The sequence below is a fragment of the Colletotrichum lupini genome, chromosome 5, assembly GCF_023278565.1.
Source record: "Colletotrichum lupini chromosome 5, complete sequence".
Taxonomy (NCBI): domain Eukaryota; kingdom Fungi; phylum Ascomycota; class Sordariomycetes; order Glomerellales; family Glomerellaceae; genus Colletotrichum; species Colletotrichum lupini.
The window spans coordinates 4,705,276-4,727,599 of NC_064678.1; the positions used below are offsets into that span (position 1 = coordinate 4,705,276).

The 22,324-nt window shown below is 52.6% G+C and overlaps 6 protein-coding genes across 6 annotated transcripts; 3 read left to right on the forward strand and 3 right to left on the reverse strand.

Moving 5' to 3' along the window:
• Window positions 1–170: 170 nt before the first annotated feature.
• CLUP02_10817 (uncharacterized protein) lies at window positions 171–3,297 on the forward strand (the record flags this gene model as incomplete). Its single annotated transcript, XM_049289789.1, has 4 exons — window positions 171–240; window positions 303–357; window positions 412–1,936; window positions 1,993–3,297. The coding sequence occupies 4 exons, from the start codon at window positions 171–173 to the stop codon at window positions 3,295–3,297; spliced, it is 2,955 nt and encodes a 984-aa protein (XP_049146934.1).
• A 6,011-nt stretch (window positions 3,298–9,308) lies between these two features.
• Window positions 9,309–10,210, forward strand: CLUP02_10818 (short chain dehydrogenase; the record flags this gene model as incomplete). Its single annotated transcript, XM_049289790.1, has 2 exons — window positions 9,309–10,110; window positions 10,176–10,210. The coding sequence occupies 2 exons, from the start codon at window positions 9,309–9,311 to the stop codon at window positions 10,208–10,210; spliced, it is 837 nt and encodes a 278-aa protein (XP_049146935.1).
• A 2,949-nt stretch (window positions 10,211–13,159) lies between these two features.
• Window positions 13,160–15,183, reverse strand: CLUP02_10819 (uncharacterized protein; the record flags this gene model as incomplete). Its single annotated transcript, XM_049289791.1, has 10 exons — window positions 13,160–13,194; window positions 13,250–13,598; window positions 13,654–13,730; window positions 13,816–13,844; window positions 13,905–14,109; window positions 14,213–14,404; window positions 14,475–14,521; window positions 14,604–14,738; window positions 14,863–15,100; window positions 15,165–15,183. 10 exons carry the CDS (start codon window positions 15,181–15,183, stop codon window positions 13,160–13,162), a joined length of 1,326 nt encoding a protein of 441 aa, XP_049146936.1.
• Window positions 15,184–15,467: 284 nt separating this feature from the next.
• CLUP02_10820 (uncharacterized protein) lies at window positions 15,468–17,637 on the forward strand (the record flags this gene model as incomplete). Its single annotated transcript, XM_049289792.1, has 11 exons — window positions 15,468–15,572; window positions 15,632–15,776; window positions 15,860–15,881; window positions 15,912–16,124; window positions 16,187–16,343; window positions 16,414–16,557; window positions 16,680–16,832; window positions 16,887–16,970; window positions 17,029–17,319; window positions 17,403–17,541; window positions 17,597–17,637. 11 exons carry the CDS (start codon window positions 15,468–15,470, stop codon window positions 17,635–17,637), a joined length of 1,494 nt encoding a protein of 497 aa, XP_049146937.1.
• A 2,011-nt stretch (window positions 17,638–19,648) lies between these two features.
• On the reverse strand, window positions 19,649–20,689 carry CLUP02_10821 (uncharacterized protein; the record flags this gene model as incomplete). Its single annotated transcript, XM_049289793.1, has 1 exon — window positions 19,649–20,689. The coding sequence occupies one exon, from the start codon at window positions 20,687–20,689 to the stop codon at window positions 19,649–19,651; it is 1,041 nt and encodes a 346-aa protein (XP_049146938.1).
• A 449-nt stretch (window positions 20,690–21,138) lies between these two features.
• On the reverse strand, window positions 21,139–22,245 carry CLUP02_10822 (uncharacterized protein; the record flags this gene model as incomplete). Its single annotated transcript, XM_049289794.1, has 7 exons — window positions 21,139–21,222; window positions 21,284–21,374; window positions 21,483–21,509; window positions 21,573–21,687; window positions 21,772–21,930; window positions 21,992–22,100; window positions 22,195–22,245. The coding sequence occupies 7 exons, from the start codon at window positions 22,243–22,245 to the stop codon at window positions 21,139–21,141; spliced, it is 636 nt and encodes a 211-aa protein (XP_049146939.1).
• Window positions 22,246–22,324: the final 79 nt, after the last annotated feature.

The window sequence follows — 22,324 nt, forward strand, 5'->3', positions numbered from 1 at the left end:
ACGTAGCATCGTGTGCCTCACCAATTCAAGCACATCGAACTTGATTACCATCACAACGACAAAGTCTGGCCAGGACATCGCATCATTCGCTTGCAGCTTGATGATAGCTCCTGTCTAGTAACCTCACATCAAACTCGATCGCTTCAGAGCGATCCAAAATTACCGTCACGATGGTCTTCTGCGCATACTGCGGGAAGTCCTTCACCAGAAAGGAACACCTAGAGAGACATATCCCAAGCCGTATGTTGATTCTCGTGCTGGAAATGGTCGAGACCGAGCAAAAACTGACTGTCCTGGTATAGACACCAACGTAAAGCCCCACCGCTGCAGTGCCTGCCAGCTTTCGTTCGCACGACGGTTAGTTCAATATGGAATCTCATCGACAGACATCCACTGACACACCTATGACAGAGACCTTCTGCAAAGACATCACTCAACATACCATGAGGCGCGGGACCCCATGGAGCCGTTGCCTGGCGGTGTTCCCACAGTAGCTGGCCGGACACCAATCGCTTGCCAAAATTGCGCCAACGCAAAGACGGGTTGTGATAAGAGAGTACCTTGCTCGCGTTGCGCAGAGAAGAATCTGCCCTGCGCAGCGAGATTCGCCCGGAGATCATCAAAGGCCGCGGTCAGAGCTGCCCAGGCCAGCGCGGCTTTCCAACAACAAATGATGCCGACTGTGCCCCAACCACCACAGCCAGCTCAGCCTGTTGCATTCATGGACCTCGATCCAACCATGCCCAAGCAAGACTCACCTGGCAAGATGTCAACTGGGTCTCCAATTGCGACCATGGACCCTCGCATGATGGAAGGCCCTGTGAAGAAGAGCTCGCCAGCACAGTCACATCCCAGTTCTGATGACTTCCCATCACCACACAGCCGGGTAGATGGGCTCGACGAGTTCATGCAGCTCAACAGCGATTTCATCACACCTGACACGAACTACCAAGATATGATGGTCTGGCCTGAGTACCCTCTGGAGCTCGACATGTACTCCAGTCAGCTCCCGATGTCGCGGCCCGACATGTCTATGCCCAGCTTCACAGAACTGAGCGACATGTCGTCAAGCTCAGCATCAGAGCCAATGACTGCCTCCTCTTCACGAGGATCTATCCACACGCGAAGTACCAGCATCATGTCCACAGCTGATTTTGACACTACAATGAAGCCAGCTGAGCAAACCGTCGGTATGCCGAGTGAATCAGCGATTCCAGAGTTTGAAGTTGTCATTGCCGCCGAGGACTCCTGGCCACTCGCTCGATGCAATCCGCCCATCTATTCAGGAACGTGCCCGAGGACGGCGATCGTGCACTTGGAATGCCTGGAAAGAAAGTCCAAGGAAGATGGTACCTGGAGCTCGCTCGAGAAGTACCTGGAGAACGTCGATTGGGACACTACCGATGCCTCCGTCGTTCCTCTCACATCTCGTACTCGCGACCGCATGCTAGCCATTACGCAGTCATTCCTCCAGAAGGCGCTTGACATTCACCGAAGCGGGCTCAGCAATGGGTACTCCAAGACTGGATACGCCACGCCTAGCGAGTTCAACTTCATTGTTTTGCCGCCTACAAAGATTCTCGAGTATTTCCTCCGCAGTTACGTTCGCAGCTTGCAGTACTACTACCCCCTCATTGTCGCAGGATGCGTTGACCCCAATGAGATGCTGCTGAACAACCAGGCGTCGACATTGCTGCTTCTGTTGATGATCGCACAAGGCGCTGCGGCAGTGCCGATGGCTGAGGCACGGTACCTCGCTGCAGGTCTGACGGAAACCTGTCGCATCTCACTCTTCGATATCATCGAGAAGGATGTCGAGCTGTCTGCGGACCCCGTCGCCTTGAGATGTGCACTTCTCTTCACCCTCCAAGGTGCTTGGAGTGGTGACAAGTGGTTGATGGATATCTCGATGGGACAACGGGGAATGTACTTATCGGTAAGCAGCCACAATCCTCCCAACATGCTAAGGATAAGTTCACTGACGTAAAGCAGATGCTCAAACACGCCGGCATGTTGGAGCCTCAACCATCCATGATCCCCACGTTGAACAGCACAACAAGCACCGAGCTTCAGTGGCGGGCTTGGTTGCATCGAGAGATGCAGAACAGGCTTGTATACAACTGGGTCATGTGTGACCAAGAGCTCAGCCTGTTTCATGATACCCCGCCGCAGTTGGCCATCACCGACCTACAGTGCCCGCTCCCCAGCCCCGAGGCCCTTTGGCTTGCGTCCAACTCGGAGCAGTGGTTCGCAAATGTCCAGAATCTCTACGGTTGCACCGCGAATGTCAACCCGCAGCTTCTGTCCAGCCCTTCCCTCACTCCCTCTCTGTGCGAGCTATTCCAAGACTTCCTCCACGACAACCTCTCTCGCCGCCAAGCCGGCCTGTCTCCTCAACAGCTTCGCCTTCTCCTTCACCCCCTCCAGTCCCTTCTCTGCCACCTGAGGCAAATGCTCTCCTGCTTCTCCGATGTTCTTTCTACCCGCCGCGCGACTTCGAGGACTGTGACCAAGTCAAGCACCATGCTCCGCCTGGAAGAGGTTCAAGCACTTCTCCAGAAGTGGTACGAGCTCACCATGCTGTACTACAAGAGTAACCCCAACTGCACGACCACGCGCTGCAACCTGGTTCTCTACCACCTCATCTCCCTCAACGCCGTTACCAACTTCCCAGAGATTGAGCGTCTCGCCCGCCGCGACGGCTTCGATGGCTCCTACTGGGAGCTGAGCCTGCGCCACAAGCGCTGCGTCTACAACCGTGAGGAGGCCATCTTCCACTGCGGCCAGGTCCTGCGTCTCTTGCGCTCCATGCCTGCCGACCGCCGCCCTTGCTGGTGGGCCGCCGGTGTCTACCGCGCGACCCTTATCCTCTGGGCTGACAGCGTCGCACGCCTTGACCCCAACTTCCAAAAGGCCCAGCAGGCCCACCAGCAGTCATCGTCCCCGTCATCTCAGCACCAGGGCCAAAGCCCCGAGCATCTTAGCGGCGCTGGCGCCTCTAATGCTGCCGCGGGCGGACAGCACGGTAGCGGAAATGTCGTCGCGATCGACCAGGTCACACCGGAAGACCCGTCCGTCATCTCCTACCTGTGGAGCGGGGGCGACGGAATCGCCGTCCTGACGCGCCGCGACGGCACCACGCTTGGCTTGGACAAACCTGCCGAGGTGATCAACTACGGCATCATGGCCATCGAAGAAGGCGTCACATGCCGTGTCGGCGATGGTATCAGACGCAAGCTCATCACCCTCAACAACAACTGGAACGTGGACGGCCTCGCCAACACGACTACCGCGTAAAGAGAGGTCCATTGTCCCTCGTTCTTACTCTGAACATCCTTCGAACTCAACCAAAAAGTATTTTATCTTTCTTGCTATGTTGTTTCTCTCATACACACTTGGATATATGGATCTTGTGGATAACCGTCCTTAACTCTGTACAATCTTCTCTGTGCATTTTTTCCAATCGGCGTTCATGGTTTATGATGACGGGTACATTGGGGAAGGACGCATGAACATGATGGACGAGACACATTCTTCGTCAACAAACTGGCACAAAGGCGATCCAGTATGATAGGGTTTTGCTTTTTGGGTATATTTGTCTTGCTGTTCTATACGATCTTGTCCATTATTTAGATACCTCAGGCCGCTGGTCATGACATGGAGGGCCTTCACTTCTTAGCGACATGTACTTTAGTCACTTAACAATTACAAGCTTTAACTTGGACACACAATCTTCTCATAATTAAATCGAACCAGTGTATCGAGTTGAGGAGTTCAACTACAGGAAATGGTATGACTTCGAAGTCTTTAATTACGCAACGCTGCAGATGAGATGAAAAGTCGCATGAGTTGACAAGACATTGACCTTTACACCACTTCCTTCCACAATCGGACGGAGGCATGTGATGTTGAGATATGACAAGCAGACATAGGACACACCTGAGAAAAGCAAGCAACATGATCCTCGTGATTATGATGCTCTCGATAAGATTTGTCGCTCGCATGTGAGAACACCCAATGAACTCGCGCAATCTCATGTCTCATGTCTCATGTGTTCCTTGTACAGACTTGATCTAGAAATCCCTCACGACGAGACGGGAAGTCAAACCTTAGTTGGAAGTAGAGGGCGGAAGGTGGATGGTAGGTGGACGGGTAGGTGGGCATGCAGAGCAAGGACAATAGCAAGAGTTGCTTCTCTGCTTGGTACTTGGACAAGAAGGTCCTTGCTCTCGTTCACCGCTGACATCATCTGTGCGCATCAAAAACTTGTTTGGACAACGAACACAGGTGAAAGCGATTGGGCCTTCATCCTACGACCCAGCAGATTGGGTGCCGTGAGAAAGGAGGATCGGATGATAACTCCGCGGCACGGAGAGGGCGAAGCTCTCCCTCTTTCTTGTAGATGTTTGGCGGCGCCGGCGGAATTTGGGAGTGTATTGCCAAGTCAAGACGCCAGCGAGACGTGCAGGGCACACCGCTTGCAGACTCGATACGGCGATAATGAGCAGAATTTCGATGCGTGAAGGATTGAGGGTTGTTAAGCTCGTTGTCAACAAGGTGTACCCTTCATCCCACGCCTCGTCATACCATCGACCCCCCATGCTCGGTTATAGATGAAGAGTACGAGGCATACTCTCGCATTATGAAAACGGGAGATCTACGATGCATAGCATGAACCATCATTGTATGGTATCAGAAAAGATGTTGGCGTTTCAATGGAAGAGTCGATGTATGATGATGTTTGTTATGTCTTCTTGTGACCGCAGATAGACACCACTTCAGTAGCGCCAAGGGTCTTTCAAGAAACCCATCATGAAAGTGGACGCAACCTTCTCGAAGATCAAAAAGCTTGCTTCTCAATCGGTCGAAACCCGCGGGCGATGACTACCCATACGTTTCCAACGTTACGCGGCAGGCGTGGAATATTGGATGCAGTACGAGCGGAAACTCGGACGGAGGGGGGCAGAGGCGCAATCACGGGGTAACGGACTCATGTTATGGAAAGTCAGAGTCTACAAAGCCTTGAGAGACAAGCGCCCGTGCGAAATTCTTCCCCGAGACCGAGGGTAGCTTTCAGAGAGTAACGGTTCACGACAGCAAATGCGAGTTTCCGAAGAATGCTCCGAGTTCGAGTGGACAGGCTACGAGGAGGAGGGGTCATGCTGTGTTTCACAGCGTCGTGGCTGGTAGACTTCCAGCCCCTCTCTTTGATCAAGAATAAGACGATACCGTTCTTCACGGAGGACCTGAATGCAAGAAACGTTTGTGGGAGCGCTTTTCCAATGCGGTGCTCGCGATCGACAGGGCAAGGGGAAGGTCGTTCCATACGGTCCAATATCCCTACAGGGCGAGGGCTGTCCTTGCTGGTAGAGTTACGAATGTTTCCCATGACAGACACCTAGCGTTTTGCTGGTCCCTTTTTTGACATGAGGGTGTGATGGAAAGACAGAAATTGAGTAGTCTGAGCGGACTTGCCAGGGAATCCGACCCGAGGTCCCCTAGATGAGGTGGCCGAGTCGGAACTCACTCCGGTAAGGGGTCGTCCTTGAGAAGCATAGAGAGAAGAAGGAGGGGAAAGCGGGAACCGATGATTTACTGCTCGAATCTTATTTTCAGCAAGCGTGTGTATGTGTGTGGTGTTCTTCGAAAGAGTGACGCGCAAACCAAAAGGAAAGAAAAAAAGTCATCTTAACTTCTGAAAGCCGTTGAGTTTGACATTCCGACTACGTAGCCAAGTTCTCTGCCTTGGTCTCTCGAGAGGGTGTGCTGGACGGAAATTCCACAGCTTGCCGACGGGCGGGCGAGCAGCGTTACTGGGAACGAGGCGACACCGGATTCTTCGGGAGGCAAGCCTTGTTCGCTTTCGGTGTTGGGCTCTCGGACGACTTCTTGTGTACTTGTTTGATCAGAGAGGGAGTTTGACGGGAAATTACCAAGATCCGCCTTTCACACCGGGATGGCGGGGAGTTCGGTATGAGACGGGGGCAAGGGGCCGAGATATCTATCCGAGTCGGATGAAGCTTGTTGGAAATGTTTTGCAATCGGAAGAAATGCTGCTTACTCACCCAGTATTTACTGCGATGTGTTAGTTTTGTTTACCTCCAAACGCCAAAAAGAGAGTTTGGCGGTTCGCCCGGTCCATTGCTTGTTTGATGGTTTCTTGTCAAGGGATCGTGGTCTACCAAAACGATAGCGGACCCGAGAGTCTTCTTCTGCTTTTGGGCTGACTACTAGAACATCGCTGCAGCGGTGGATCGTCGGAGGCCGCGTTTTTTCGGCTGATCTAAAAGCCATGTTATCGGCCTCCGATGAATGTGAGGCCGTTACTTTTGGCTTTGGGCTCGGCTCCATGGAGCGGTCGGTGCCCTGCCGGCGCCGACATGGAGACCGCACCGCGAAAGATTTGGACCGCGTTGACGATGTTTGCTGTCTCGCTTTCTTCTCATCTTCTTGCCTCGTTGAGTCTAGTGTTCAGAGGCAGTGCTTGATCTCTCAACATGGCTAGGTAATCGCCCAACCAAGCATCGTCTGAACAAGCTGCATTGATCGGGCACGTCCCGAGAGCCGAGGCAGTAAAAGGCGATACCCAATGCCGCCATGTACCTAGGGATATTGATATCCGCAAGGTAAACATACATCCAATCAGGTTTGAAACGGACAGAAATATAGTTCTGTCCTACGATAAGAACGTGTGGTCAAGACCTCTTCCTGACGCCGAGGAATTGAATCTCTCGTCTAAAGCAGACTTGGTCGCTGTTTATCAGCTGCAAAGCAAGCCGACCATCTGCAACAATTTGTATGAAGATTCGAAGCCATGACCAATTCAGAGCAGCAACACACGATGTACCAAGCCGGGTTGTCAAGAGCCCAGACCTTGCGTTCCCTTGACCCCGAGCATGCGTGTCATGCCGGGGCTACCAAACGCCAGTCAAAGCTCCAGACCCGAGGCTGCGGATCTATACAATTCACCTCATGAAGTATTACCGAAACCTTGTCATCCTGATACCGAAGGCATAAACTGCTCATGCTACGGGTATAAAGGTGCTTGGAAACCTGGTTAAGTTGCGGTTTGCCGCACAATGCTTGTAGTAAGGCCATGTAAATGACTCAATGCGGCATGTTCAGCCAGCGCAAAAGAGGCAGTTTATTGCGCGGGACCTCTTTTGCGCGGGAGTCTAAGTGTGAACGCATTGAGAATAGTTGTACGAATTTCAAGGTCTCGCACTTCGCTCTATTGGAGATTCTATCCCAATCTTCAAAATTTGCTCCTGTCGGCATTAATCAAAGAGGGGGTGAAGTTATGGAAAAGCCGGCCTGTACTGTAGCATTCAACCTTGGGCCGGTATAGAAGATAGATGAAAAACGCATGGGCTTTTGCACATTGAATTCGCATTCCTTGAGTCTTGATCAGGCATTTGCAAGAAGTGTATTGAAACCCCCGGTCTGGCCCTGTCTCTCGTGGATTGAGTAGGGCCGTCAGTCCTGGCCGATCTGGTCATTAAACTAGGTTTTTCATCAGGTGATAGATTATATGTCAGTTCTAGTTCATCTCTCCTGTGTTCCCTCTAGCTGCCAGCCTATCTTGACGTCTGGCACGCTAACGGTGGGAAGTTTGGAGGGATCAGTGACCTTGAATGGCAACGAGAGAGTGGTACTAAGTCAATTCCGAAACCACAGCTCTATGAATTGCATTCGATCTAGTTGAGAAGTGTATCTATTCTACATTATCTACTGTCTTCCTCTGAAGGCATTCCCTGGGAAAAAGGTGAAAGGCGTTACCTGAGGACGGGAAGAAACACCTATGCCGGCTCCTTCTCGACTGAAGCTATTGTGATTTCTGCAAATCCTGGAAATTTTACTACAAAACTGCCACAGCTAGAGATTGAAACTATGAAACGTTGACCTGGTTCTCGTCTTGCTCCAGAGACGTCGTCTTTATTAAAGTCGTTCGTGAGGGAGCATCACGGGAACGTGTGGATACTCCCGGGAGACCCACCCACACACCCCTCAGAGCATGGTGACTAAGCAAGCCATGTCTTTAACATGACAACTGAAAGGCACATTGCCGTATACAGTTGGCCTCCACGATAGGATTCGGACCTTCGCGTTTATGACATTCAGCGCGACTCGACACCCAGCTGTCTCTGATGATATTCACAGCAACGGACGACCGTTGAATGTCACGGGATTTCTGCGTGGGATTATGGATGACATCCTTTGAGAGTAAGGTAAGCTGTGGTACGCTGGACCCCTAAGGGTACGTACCGATTTTACGACCGGACCTCCGTTGGGGGTTGGGGCCCCGCCGTGGCGGCGACGGGCGAGGGGCACCGGTTCCTGGCGCCGCGCGACCGCCCTGACATGGCTTTCGCCCGTAGGGCCGCTAAACGCGACGCTACCGCCGTTTTAGTCGTCGGATCACCATTGCGGGTTCAGTTGGAGCGGGAACTTCGTACGTGCGAGTGCTACGGCAACCAGGGGCGGACGAGCCTTCGGTGCTCCCCTTTCATGACCTAAAGATAGCCACAGGAGAGTATACCTTACACAACGAACAAGGCTAGAGAGTGAGGAGGATCTGGTGCCATGCTATGCTCATGGTTTCCCACAACACAACCCGCTCTTGTTGAGTCTCCTCCAACACTCCGGGGGTTGACTCCGGGCTTCGAGGAGTTCCGACTTCAGAGTACCGATGAACTGTTATACTGCCAACCAGTGAGGATCTGGAGTAGCAGCCCGCCAAAACCAACAGTGATCCAAGGAAGTTTCACCCACAATATGAGGTCACATTTACTACATTGCAACAGCGAAGTAAACGTAACGTTCTAGCGTTTTGCTACTGCTGCTGAAGCTTTGGCTTAGACTCAGACGCAGACCTAGACTCACATAGGTAGTGGCGTCTGATCTGAAGACGACGGGCTGTTCTCCTTCGCCGCTCTTTCGCGAAAGGAAGAAGCGTCGCCGGGGGCGCGAACGCGTGGACCTCCCCCATCTAGATTATCCTCTAGGTAAGGTATCCCTTTGGCTTGCACTCCCTCAATGTCCCCGGGCCCCGATCCTAGCTGAACCCACACCCAAATGCAAGGCGTTTCGCTTCCCGGCGGAGGTGCGGCGGGCAACCGGGCGGACATGCGTTCGGTTCTTCGCCTTTAACCACAAAGCGTCAACTGGCGACTACACGCCAAACACTGTGTTTTCATTGCTGTATATAACTTCCTCTTCTCAACCGCTCTAGCTATCTTCTTTCTCTCTTATCCTCATCCCATCCTTTCCTTTCCCTTCTCTTCTCCTCGCCATTGAACTTTAACACAATGGCTCCTTCCGCGACTGAGAACATCGCTGCTCAGCAGCCTGTCGAGTACGACGCGGCGCGTCCCTTCGTCGGCAAGGTCGCTCTGATCACCGGCTCCGGCCGCGGTATCGGACGCGGCATCGCCGTCGAGCTCGGCAAGCGCGGCGCAAACGTCGTCGTCAACTACGCCTCCTCGGCCGGCGCCGCCGAGGAGGTCGTCGCCGAGATCCAGAAGCTCGGGTCAAAGGCCATCGCCCTCAAGGCCGACATCAGCAAGCCCGCCCAGGTCGTCGACCTCTTTGACCGCGCCGTCGCCCACTTTGGCCGCATGGACTTTGTCATCTCCAACTCCGGCAAGGAGGTCTGGTGCCCCGAGGAGGAGGTCACCGAGGAGCTCTTCCAGAACATCTTTGACCTCAACACCCGCGGCCAGTTCTTCGTCGCCCAGCAGGGCCTGAAGCACTGCGGACGCGGAGGCCGCATCCTCCTCACTTCCTCTATTGCTGCCCAGATGGGCGGTATCCCCAACCACGCCCTGTACGCCGGCTCCAAGGCCGCCGTCGAGGGCTTCACCCGCGCCTTCGCCGTCGACTGCGGGGCCAAGGGCATCACCGTCAACGCCATCGCCCCCGGCGGTGTCAAGACGGACATGTACGACGAGAACTCGTGGCACTACGTCCCCAACGGTTACAAGGGCATGCCTATCGAGATCATCGACCAGGGCCTGGCCAACATGAACCCTCTTAAGCGCGTCGGTGTCCCTGCGGACGTCGGCAAGGTCGTCGCTTCCCTCTGCCACTCCGACTGCGAGTGGATCAACGGTATGTTTTGAAACTCCATCCTTCACAAGCTACTCATCATAGACATTTTCTAACGTCTTCTATAGGTCAAGTCATCAAGGTCACCGGTGGCGGCACATAAGTGCGCCCCAGACCGAGCTTCACCGGCATCTCTATCCGTGCGGGGCTGCCTTAGTGATATCTTAATGCATTGGATCGATGGGCGAGCCGGACGCCTGCGATCCATGGATCTGGGACTAGGTCGGTTAATATGGGGGCTAGGAGTAGGGTATTTTACATGGCACCTAGGACAGGCGTACGTAGACATGATAATACAATGCGGAGCTTGTCTAGAAAACTTCCTATTGCGTTGAACGTGCATGCTCTATATCATAATCCCCATTTGACTCGCTTCTCTCGTGAATCGAATAAATGAGACTTCAGGTGATTAAGCGTGTGATGGCCATTGTCATCTCAATGATCTCATGGAATTGAACTTTTGTGTGCTCAGATACCATAACCTAAGAGTGAGATATCTAAAACTCCATCATCAAAGTATCTCATCCGCTCTGTCCGCCTCAGTGGCCGCTATAAGCCATCTCCGCTCGGGGGAGGGCATTTGGCATCTACGGCAGAGACGGCACCTAAGCTTCACGCCGCTATCAGTCGCTGGTTTTCAACACATGCTCAACCTTCTCCCACAACCATCGGGTTAGACTGTGCGTCAAGATCGGGAAACTTCACACAGAAAGCGGGGAGGATCGCCAGATCCTCAGTGTCCAAGTGTTCTAGACCGGCAAGGTATCGGATACTTGGAGGCCAAAGTACCTCTTGTACACGATGGAAAGGGCCGATTTGGCAAGAGAAAAAGATCAAATCCCTGTTCTGGCGTCAGCATACCAAGGATCAGGTAAGTAGACTCGATTGTGTCTTTCTGAATTTGGCATCACGATGGTCTATGAAGCCCAGGCGGCTGGTTTTACGAGTGAGAGAATTGGGTTTGGGCACGTTCGTCCACTTAGTCACCCCGCTGCCCCCTCCCCTCCCCACCAAAGCTAGATACAACGACACCGTAATCATCTCGAAACAAGGAGGATCACGGACTTTCCCAGTAGGCTTCTCACGTTTATCCAAATACACTTGTACAGGAATCCAACGGTGTACTCGAGTGGGGGCAAAACAACGTATGCTACTGGAAGCTTTAACGGTCTAAGCCGGGCTGCGTGTCAGGAATGGATGAGGCGCAAGCACAGAGGATTACTTCCGCTGACAGCCCTCTGGTGTGTGTGTATGCGAATCCGCTGTCAACGCGCTGACGCTGGCACCTGTTAGGGGTCGGGAGTGATAGCTCCCAGCCTCTAAGTAAGCTTCTTATGCGGCATTGCTGGAGTTCTACCAGGAAGCTCTGAGCTGGCTTGACAGTGGTGCGATAACGTCTCGTCAGAGTCGTACCATGCAAAGCTGACGGCGTATTCTTTACAAAGGAAGCAAGAATCTCACCCGCTAAGACTCCCGAATCCATCCGGCATTTGCTCTCAAAATGCCACCCAATGCCATGTGCTCGTGATGCTTTGTTGCAGAACACCTCCGTAAGAATTCTGGAACGTCAGCCACTTCCATTGTGCTACGTCAACAGGCTGCCAAACGCTGGCAATAGAAGCCGGTTCAAGCCCCGGATCTCGGCAAATGGGAAGTGCGCCGTCTTGAGGCCTAATATAGCTCCACTGTTTCCCGAAGGCCGGCAGTGGGACACCGTCCGGCACTACGGAAGCCCCGATGTCACGGTCTGGGATACTGCCGGTACGCCGGTACTGAACCGGCTTGTTACCCTTTTGGGTAATAATACGAATGCCTATGTCTCTTGCGATCCATGTCTTATGAATCCGGGAATACTGAAGCAGACATGATGAAAATTCTACGAGGAGATTGCCAGCGGTCGCCCCACCTGAAGCGCACTTCCGCATCGTTAATTCCTCTTCTGCATCGCTGCCTGCTCACATGATGACAAGAGTCTCCGATCGACGCTGCACTCCAGCACAAATATGTCTGTAGGTAGCGATTGTCCCCCTTCATCCTTGTTAGTGATAGGCATTCAACGGTGCGGCAAGTCACCGTTATGCAACACCGTTTCTGTCCCATCCACCGTCTTACATTCAGCTGTGCTGATTTGCTGACTAGGATACTCCTCCGTCTTGCGGTCCGCGGTGCTACTTGAAAGGCTTTCTCTAGAGTGCAATATTCGTGTCAGACAACCTGGGACCTTCGAGCCCTATGCCTCCTGGCACATACAGAGCCTGCCATCCATCGACCACCACCACAAAATTTCCGCCTGCTAGAATTCTGGATTCTGGGGACTCGATGCATTGCGGAATCTGAGGATAATTTCCTCTACCCATCAATCATGACGTCGACTACAGCGTGTCGTCCCCCCTGCTAATGCCATGGTACTCTGACATACAGATCGCGACCCACCTTAGCCGACCCCTGGAGATTGGTAAGATGTACCGCAAGTTACCCCAAAGATAGAGTCCACCGATCGACGAGAAATCGCCGTTGTGTACGATAAAGAGTGAGTACTAGGCTCATCTACAGTGGCATTTGATGTAAAGAGAAGAACTCCGATTTGAGAGTCGCTGACCTTTCAAGGATTGAAAGCAGAAGAATCAACTTTTGTGTTCAACAGACGCGCTAGAACCTGTGTCTATGGATGCCGGGAACCGACAGAAAGTTTCACCATGAATTCGGAATCGACACTAGGAAGCAATGGTTTCTTCGCCTCGGTCAATTCCGATACCAGGGTGATGACAGCGGGAAGCTACTTTGAATGCTGCCAGACGCGATGATAGCCACAAGGTTTGCTGCAAGGTAACGCCACTAGAAAATGAAAACATTGCCCTCGGAAAAGCTCGATACAAGGGCTTGCGTTCAGCCGTCGAATCGGGCGAACCATAGCCATTGACAGTCAGCGGTATCACGCAGTGTCAGCCTCGCTACTCGCGAAACTCTCCGGTCGAGGATTCGATCACAGCATGGCTCCAATGGCGGTGGCGCGTACTTAGGGCGTCAATGGGCAAAACAGACGTGGCAGCTCTTATCTAGCAGGAAGTTTTGCCTCTGGAAGCAGGCCTCGGTGAACACCAAGACGTGGATGATCTTTTTGGAGATTTCAGGCAGCCAGAACATGGCCTAGAGCTGGGCTGCTCCCTGCAAGCAAGCCACTGCTTCCAATATTGAATGCAGAGCCTCCTTTGGGATGGCAAGGCGAGTGGGTGTGATGCGGGGCAACATGGTTTGCTGTGAGTTGGTGGGGGTTGCTCGATGGCCGATTTCGCGTGGGAGACAGAGCCATACTTCTGTGTCGTGTCCATCTTGCGGGCGACAAGCCGGGCGGCGAGAGTAAGCTCGTTCCTGGGTCGGGCGAAAGAAGCCCTTGCGAAGGGCACAATAGCTACGAGAATTCGTGCATAATCAAGAGCCATGGCTTGAAAGACGTTGGTTAGCTTGCGGAGAACCTTGAAATGAATACGAAGCTGCGCAGGGTGAGACATGGTCTAGGAGGGAGAAGGGATTTGAGGTTACACAAACATCGTCCACGGGGCCAGTCTCCGCGAAACAACGTTGACAGAAGAAAGCGGATAAGCAAATCAATAAATCAGGCGGGCCTCGTATCCATAGAATCTATGACGATCGATCTGATAATGAGGAGAAACAGAGCTTACAACGATGATCCCAAAAGATAGTGTTCACTGGTAACGAAGGTGGTGAATGATCTACCGCTTGGAGCTGTTGTCGTTCAAAGAGTTGCATGAGAATCCCATCAATGTATCGCAACTGACAGTCCAAGGTGGGATTGGAAAGTCTGACAACATCTCGCCCTGTCTTGTGGGCGGTTCATCTTTGTGCCGTTGCGGGGAGGATTGAGCTGGACTCGGGACCGACCGCACACCCACGCCGGGAAATTGGCTGCGATGCAGGCCACTTGGCACCGTTCATATTCCGAATTTGAGGCTAGATGTTGATCGCGGACATCGTATCCAGGGTCTAGCATGCCACGGAAGGTAATGAGCAGCGAATTATGCCCAGAATTCGAAAGCTAAGCCCCACTGGCGTCCTCACAACACCGACTGGGGTGCTGATAGGTTACCTTTCGAGATGTGCATCGCGGAGCATGGCAAGGCCGCGGCGACTGGCCTTTGAGATTTGTGCGACTGGCGACTACCTTTGACTCTTTGCACGTCTGGTAAGGTCATCGTGATGTGCGGCCGCGGTTTCTCGGGCGCATCCCAATTCGTGAGAATCAGAGAAGAAGATGGTGTTGCAGAGAGAACCCAACAGGCTGTCTCACATCAGTAAGACGAACGGGTCGACTGAAGGGGCCAGCTGGGCCTATGGGGCCATGAGGGTACCTTTGAAGCCGTTACTGGAAGCTGATGACGATGATGAAGGGGTGGGACTGATTGTGGTGTGGGTGGTGCGGGAGAGGAAGAGCCAAGGGGTTCTCGCAGCAAGGTTGCACACCAATTCAACTCCATCACGAAGAAGTGACGACCCAATTGCTTGTCCTGCCACTCGAATGTTTAGGCAGAGGAGGAAAGAGGTGGGGGAAACACAGCAACAGTAACCTCCATTCCTCGCCCTTACCCAAGATCACCAGCTTCAACGCCGGAGATCTTGATGTTTTCCACTTCCTAGGTACTCCCCAGGCACTTTACCTCTTTTGGCGAGAGATAAGGCAAGCAGGCATGACTAAGCCTTCCTCCTTGGCAAGGTCCCGGCCGTAGTCCACGACTCCACGTATCCTTGGGTTGGTCTGGACTGACGTCCGTTCTTCTTTTTCCGCATTTTGTGCCATTTCCATCCTCCAGTCTCTGCATTCCCAACGTCTTCTCGTTGCCTCTCGTCCAATCAATCTCGAACACTGTCAGCACAACTATGGCCTGATTTAATGAGAAGACTTTGCTGCAAACCTCCTCGTCCGACTCCAAGATTGGAGCCTGGCCAAATATCGCCCGAGTCCAGCAGTCATGGCATTCTGCACGCCGTTGTCCACTCTTGTAAGTACGCGTCATTACATCTACAGCCAAAGATTGATTCACCTTTGCATAAGACGCCCATGCCTTGCTTACCCGCTGCATGCAAATAGTTTGAATCGTTACCGACTGATTCATCTCCAGTTTGACGCTACTTTGCCTACACGTAATTACTACTAGTGGCCTATTTTGCAGTCGTGCCTATGCTTGAAACTCGCCTGTATACGGGAGCGAGAATGGAAGTATCCAATTCAAACTAGTCAAGTCGAACTCCCATTGAATCAAAGGGAGGGGAGGGAAGGGGTGCGATCAGAAGTGAGATTCTATCACGAGGCCAACTCGAACACTTCTCCCCGGGCTACGACCGACATGGGAGACGTTGACTCCACGTCTAAACTCTTCAAAGACCGAGCACCAAAGCCAGCGCCTTGTGTCTTGCTCGCCAATCCAAACTTGCCGTTGCCACAGGATGCTGTGCCATTGTCTCCCGCAGTCTGACAAGTGGACCGTCCGTATGCAGCTGATGTTTGGAGGTGCCTCTCTCTCCATACTTTACACAAGTCGAAGTCGATTATTGGTCCACAAGATCAACTTACCTGGACCTTGTACTACACCGACAGGATTTATGGCTGATGGAGCAAAACTCGAATTCTCTTGGCTTCAATGACGTTCAGAAATGTTCCATTCGCGTTCTGAAAGAAAAGAGAACATAGCGCTGAACTCTCTACATCGTCAAAACGAATGCTGACTACTGTCTGAAGTCGAAGCGCTAAAAGAAACGAGGTAAGCACGAATCTAAGACCTCCATCGCAGCCATGAAGCAACATGGTTTGAGGATGCGGGAGGCTGCTTCGCCAACAAGCATCTCCGGATCGACCTGTGGCCGGCCGTTTTCCCGTTGATGAGTGGGGGAGACGATCACTTTGACGCCAGACAAGGGGCCAGAAGGGTGGCTGCGTTTGGCGTCGGCAGTCTATCAGGAGATTTGAATCAACGACATGAAGCGCAACTACCAACCGTTCGCCAGTTTCTCTTCGAAATTGCCTATTTAGGTAACTCAGAAGCTTCTTCTCCAACTCCCATCCCAGCATTTCGAGGGACGAACGCCTCTCACAGAACAGCAAAGTTGCCGTTTCGCCCTTGATGGTTCGCACCATCACAGACCTTTTCAGAGCACCGACTCTCTTCCTCTCTCTGATATTCTGGGCAGATTGCACTCGCCTGAATGGTCACCATTCTTTACATGTGAAATGTAGATATGCATAGATCTCACAGAGCTTTTCCTACGGCTGACACTTCATTTACTCCTTCCTAGACGGCTCATTCCCAAAAGGACCCCACTAATGTCGCTAAATTTATCTGTCACTGGATATTCCAGTTTGTCATCCACGACTTGAAACGGAATTCGATCAACACGTCCACTCCAAATTCATTCGAGCGCTCGCAAATTCTTGCCCTGGTCTGAATAATTCGGCCGGCCACTCCCTCACCTATCGGAATCAGCTTCCGCAGCCTTTTTCAGTGTCTCCCCGCCACTCCCCGTCAACCGGTTGAAACCTCTTCCTATGAGAGTTCCTGCAGGATGAAGGCATCCAACGTATTGGTCGATCAGCCCCTGAGGGGCCTAAACGGAGCTGGAAGTTCATGAAACGGGTTGACCACTGGCTTATTCCCACCCACGTGTTCTCGACAGTACTTTACCCATACCTCTCTTCTCAATTTGCCCCCGGAAAGGTAAGTACGTCTCCAAATCCCAAGAATTTGGTCGGAGAGCTGACCAGAAACAAGAGGCTGCAGCACCTAGAGGGGCTCAGAGTCAAAGAACCCTTGGGACTGCATGACAAGATGGCCTTCGAAGCACCACAGAGCTCGGTCCTTGAAAGCTAATTAACCCGTCTCCTGACCACGCCGCTGCCTCACGCCCATGCAGGCCAGAACTTCAATCCTCCCATCATCACTATCCGTGCTTCCTTGTCTTCCGGGAGATTGGTTTGACACGTCCATCAGTCAGCAAAAAGCACTGTTCTACAAGATGAACATAGGGTACAGCCAGTGCTTGTGCTTGTTCTCATCCGTTTTCATTTGTCACCAGCTTTTTCAGCCTCGGCACCTGCGTCAGGTTTTTGATCTCAAATCGTCCGAGACCTCGCCTCAAGACACGCGTACTCTACCAACTTCACTCAAGAGACTGGTACACAATACGCAGTCTTTCATCAGCCAGGTACTTTGTCAATGAGAGGATTCCTAGCGCCCCCCTCCGGAAGCACGGCTTGCCACACCGGATCTATCATGCCTTCTTCTTAGCTGGACCTGCTCAAGATAGCTTTAGACCGAAACGTCACACGGGATGTTTTGTGTTTCCCTGGCTTGCTTCGACGTCGAATCTTGAACCTGCGTCGGGGAATTATTCGTCTTTCGATTCCTCTTAACCTGTCGTGGCGAAGTTTGTGTGGTGGCAATTGGCCAAGCCACTGGGGCTCAGTGTCCAACATCACAAGCCTTGCACTCTGAAGCTGCCCTCCCCACATCAGCCCTTTAGAAGCTGAAGTGAAGGGGGGGCAGTCAGAGAGGGATCTGATCAAGGCTCAAACGTCATTGGACGAGGCTGCGTTTATTCCCGCGCGTGAGCGCATCAGATAAGCCACGATTCCTTATGTCCTTCCTCGGACATCTCCAAACCGTCCGTGTTGTGAAGCATCATCTCGTCATGTCAGCCACAAATCACAAGCCTAGGAAGACACACTGAGATGGGAGTGGAGAAGCAGAGAGAGAAAGAGAGATAGATGCCCACTTGTCACCGTACACGCATCGGCACCAGGCACAAGGCACGAGTCGCCGCGACGCCAAAGATTGGTTGCATGGACGGAAGGGACGGGAAAGGTGCAGGAGAAATGAGAAGAAAAGGCGCCAGTGACGTGGTGGACGAGCGGGTTGACGGACGGATGAAATCTTTTTGGTTCCGGGGTGAGAATGCGAGAGTCGAGGTGAGTCGAGGTGAGGATGAGGTGAGACAGAGAGAGAGAGAGAGAGAGAGAGAGAGAGAGAGAGAGAGAGAGAGAGAGAGAGTGTGTAAGTGTGTACGTGTAAGTGCGTGTGTGAGAGAGAAAGAGAGCATTTTTGGATAGCCCGGCAAGGCTAATGCAACCACTTCGACACTTTTCGCAGAGCGACACAGAAAGACTCATGCAACCACCTTGACTCTTTGCCTGACTAAAATGCACGTGGTATCAAGTCCCAAGAGTCTACCTACCCAGCCTCCTCCTTCTTCCCTCAGGTCGTCCTTGCCGCTGCTCCTACCACGATTTGCCCCCCCCCCCTTTCACCCTTGTCTACCTTCGCATAGCCCTCGCATAGCGCACCCGCATGTCTTGTCAGACCATGGACGATTGCCTAGAGACTAGAGCCTCAGAGTCGAGTAAGAGACTAGAAGAATGCGTAACAGATTTGAGATTCTGAGATTTGAGAATGCGTAAGAGAGTGAGAGAGAGAAGTCGAGTGGACCCCACTTTGCGTCTCGGATCCTGACATGAAATTCGATCGAGGGCTGGCCTTGCGTCAGATCCAGATGCCGCATTGGGAGTTGTCGATGTATGGCAAAGGGCCTTGGTGAGGCACGATGATGACATTTTGATGACACCCGACTTTTGCAATGATTGTGTAATTATTGGGATAATTCTGTCTGTAACAACGAATCGTCTCCATTAGCTGACTACCTTACTGACTACTGACTAGATACTGACTTTTGCCGTCCGAAGATTAAAAAAAAAAAAAGCGTCGAAGCGCTGGACGGCGTGGTTCATGATGCTTCCCCTTCCGGATGAACTCCATAACAGATTCCGCTATGAGAAAATACATGGGGAAAGAAGCGAAATCCAAGCAGAATGACAAAGTTTACCTGAGAGGAAAGCTCGGTCGAACAAGGTTATCCAAAGATTTGTGTGTGTGGAATTGGTGAAGAAACAGGTGGATGACGATCTGACGGTACACGCGCGCAATCATCCCTTTTTTTGCCATTTGTTCCAGGTATCCGATCCCCTTCCTCTGCCTGCTGCCGTCCAATCCGAGGTTCTATCCGGTCTCCGCCGCCCCCTTCCCCTTCCCGATAGATGCGCCCAAAGTGAGTGAAAGTTGGCTTTCCCAGGGGGAAAGCAGTAAAAACGACAAGAGATGAACCAGAAAATTTACGCCTTCGTTGCGCCGTTCCTCGATAGAAAGAAACCAAAGCTGGTGAAATTCGGTAAAACGCCTGACAAGAATGTACAATAGTCGATTCCATAACTCTCAAAACTGGCTCTCTCTCTCTTCCCCACCGACCTATCACTCCTCCGTGTAAATAACGTGCCAAATCTTCCAAGAGAAGAAGGGCGAAAAAAGAAGTAGTGTATGCTCATATCGGTCGTGTCGAGTGAGCGCCGCTCATCCGTGGCAGCGCTCTTTGTGTGTATTCCAAATTTTTGTACTTTTCTCTTGCCTCCTCTGGTGTTTTTTTTTGGAGTTTGAGTTTGAGTTTGAGTTGCAAGGCCTTTGGTCCGAACTGTTGGGTCCCCTGACTAAGCATAACTCATGTCGCCCTTGCGATGGCTGACGACCTCGAGAGTCGTGCCAAGGTTGTGGCCGAGGTAGCCAATCATGGCCTTGCTGACTTCAGGATCCTCTGACAGATCAGCGCAGACCTCGCGGAACTGCGCGTAGACCTCCTCCAGCTTGCGAAGCTCGCGGTTGAGAATCTCGAGCTCGAGCCACCTGCCGTCCTCGCCGCCCAGCGTGTAGGCGCCGAGACTGACGCCGAGTCCGCCGCCGGGGCTGAGCTGGTTGACAGCGGGCACCATGCCGTTCTCAAAGTAGGTGTGCGTGGCGTTCTTGTAGAAGCTTGTGATCTTGCCAATGACTGTCGCCAGCAGCATCGCCGCCGTGTGGGTGCCGGAGCGGCTCATGCACCTGTTGCAGGAGAGCATGGCGGCGCATCCCTCGACAGCCTTGCGGTTGAGAGAGAGGACGAGGTCGAATGGTGGTGCCTGGGGAGATGAGGCGTTGTGCAGGGCCTGGAGGGACTGCAAGAGAACTGTGAAGCAGGTGCAGGAACCTCCGCCTCCTGACGATGAAGACTTGTGTCGGACAGCTGGTCGCATGTTGGGTGTTGTTGAGGGGCTCGGGAAGTATGCGGCGGCGGCCATGTTGCTTGGATTCTGCATGGTAGTATACGCCATCATATCATGCTGCGTTGGGTCTCCCCACGGTGTCATGTGGGCTGCCATGGCCATGTCCATGGACTGAGAGCGGCCGTGATGGGTGGCCATATGTGCGGTAGACATTGTCATATCGGGATATGGAGCAGCTGAGAAATCTGTGGGTGGTGTCCAGGGCATGCCGCCTCCGTACATGTCTGCTGTCGGATCTTGGTGGTCTCTTGGGGTTGTGTCGTCGACGCCGAGCATGGCGAGCCCAGAAGAAATTGATGGATTTCTGCTCATGGCCCCCGAGTCCATACTTGTAGGCGTATGCCAGCCAGGCTCCATCTTGTACATGCCGGGATGTTGGCCGAACATGAGGTTCTTTTCGTCCATGATGGGAGATAGGTCGGTCATATCCATGTGGACAGTATTTGCGTGGCTTGGTGCGCTGTTATCTGACTTTGGCTTGCCGGCTCTGCTTGAGGGAGAGTAGCGACATTCGAGACCGCACGCGAGGCATCTGGAGCAGATGGGTCTTGCTTTGGAGCACTTGACCTTGGCCAAGAAGCACCCATCGCAAGAGGCCCGGAGTCGGGGTTGGCGAGGTTTGGAGGAAGAAGACATTGTTGATTAAGGTGAGTTTCCCGAGTTTGCTTGAGACTACTCTGTGAGAAGAAGGAGATGGGGTATCTTGATCTAACAAAGCTGTATAGGTCCAGAGAATGCAATGATGGTGGAGGGGCAAGCTACTATTAAAGAACTGGACAACGGCGGAAATTATTAGAGTTCTGTAGGTGGTGCAAGAAAGATGTCTGTGTGACAATCGAAGGCGAGTGGGTACAAGGCGAAGGAGGATTAGCAAGCTCTATTCAGGCTTCGCGTGAGAGTGCGATGAAGTGCGGGAAGAGCTCCGAGGGCCACGGATCGAGGTTTAGGGCGGCAGCGAGCGGAGTCTAGCCGACTAAGGTCGACAGCAACGTGGATGAGAGAAAAACGGGGTTACGAAACAGGAACGGAAACGGTCACGGCCATAACCCAGAGTCCAAGAGGGACGAGCATGGAGTGAGAGTCCGGGTGTTGCTGTAGGAAGGAATGAGAGAAGGAGCTTGTAAGAACAAGAAGCATGCGACGCGGATGAGAAGGAGCGGACGTTGAACAGTTAAAAAGCGAGGGCCTGATTTAGATATGCTATCCATTGGCGTATACACTGTACATAACCATGTACATTGGGGGCTGTGGCCTTGAAAGAGGGCGTGGACAAATTGGTTCAAAAGTTGACCGACCTTGCTCGACTTCTGATTACCCACCCTGGAGGGAGACAGGGAAGGCAGAGAGAGACACAATCATAAGAGGTGAGAGACTGGCTGAGCATAAGGTGCCCCCCAGCATGTACCCCGTACCTGTACGTATTATGGTTGCTAGTGTGAGTGTGAGAATGAGAGTAGACGGAGAGGCAGTCTGAGGGAAAAAGAAAACGGCCCATGTAAACGCCCATTTGGTACGTTGGACTCGTCCATTGGTGTGGACATGGGTTGGTTGGCTCACTCGCACGCAAAGACCCTTGGGCTTCAAGTGCAAATGGCATTGGATAAGTCTCTCCTGAGCAGGCCAGAGCTCGCTCGACCGCTTGGACAAAGTGAACTGACCGGGGAGGTTGAGTACTCGGCAGCTAGCCGGCAGCGAGGTGCAGAGCGAAAGACAACAGAAAGAACCAACACAGACCAATTCGAAGCATAGGCTTGAACGGTTTGGGCCTGATAAAGCCTTGTCTGGGCATGCAGACAACGTAGGTGGCACCCCTTTGGGCCGATGTGGGAAGAGAGGGGAGCAGCTACCGAAGCCATTCAGATGGATATTCTACCTACCTGGCTGGTGATAGACGTTGGACGTTGCCACTTCTAGCTTCCCCAGCTTCCCCACGGAACTCTGGAGACAACGCAAGTGCTGCCGGCAATCACCCATATGGAGTTCCCCATAATGAGACCCTGATTTCTTTACTTCAAGGGTTGAGTGGACGGATGATGGGGGGGCACCATGACCATCCATCCACTTGGT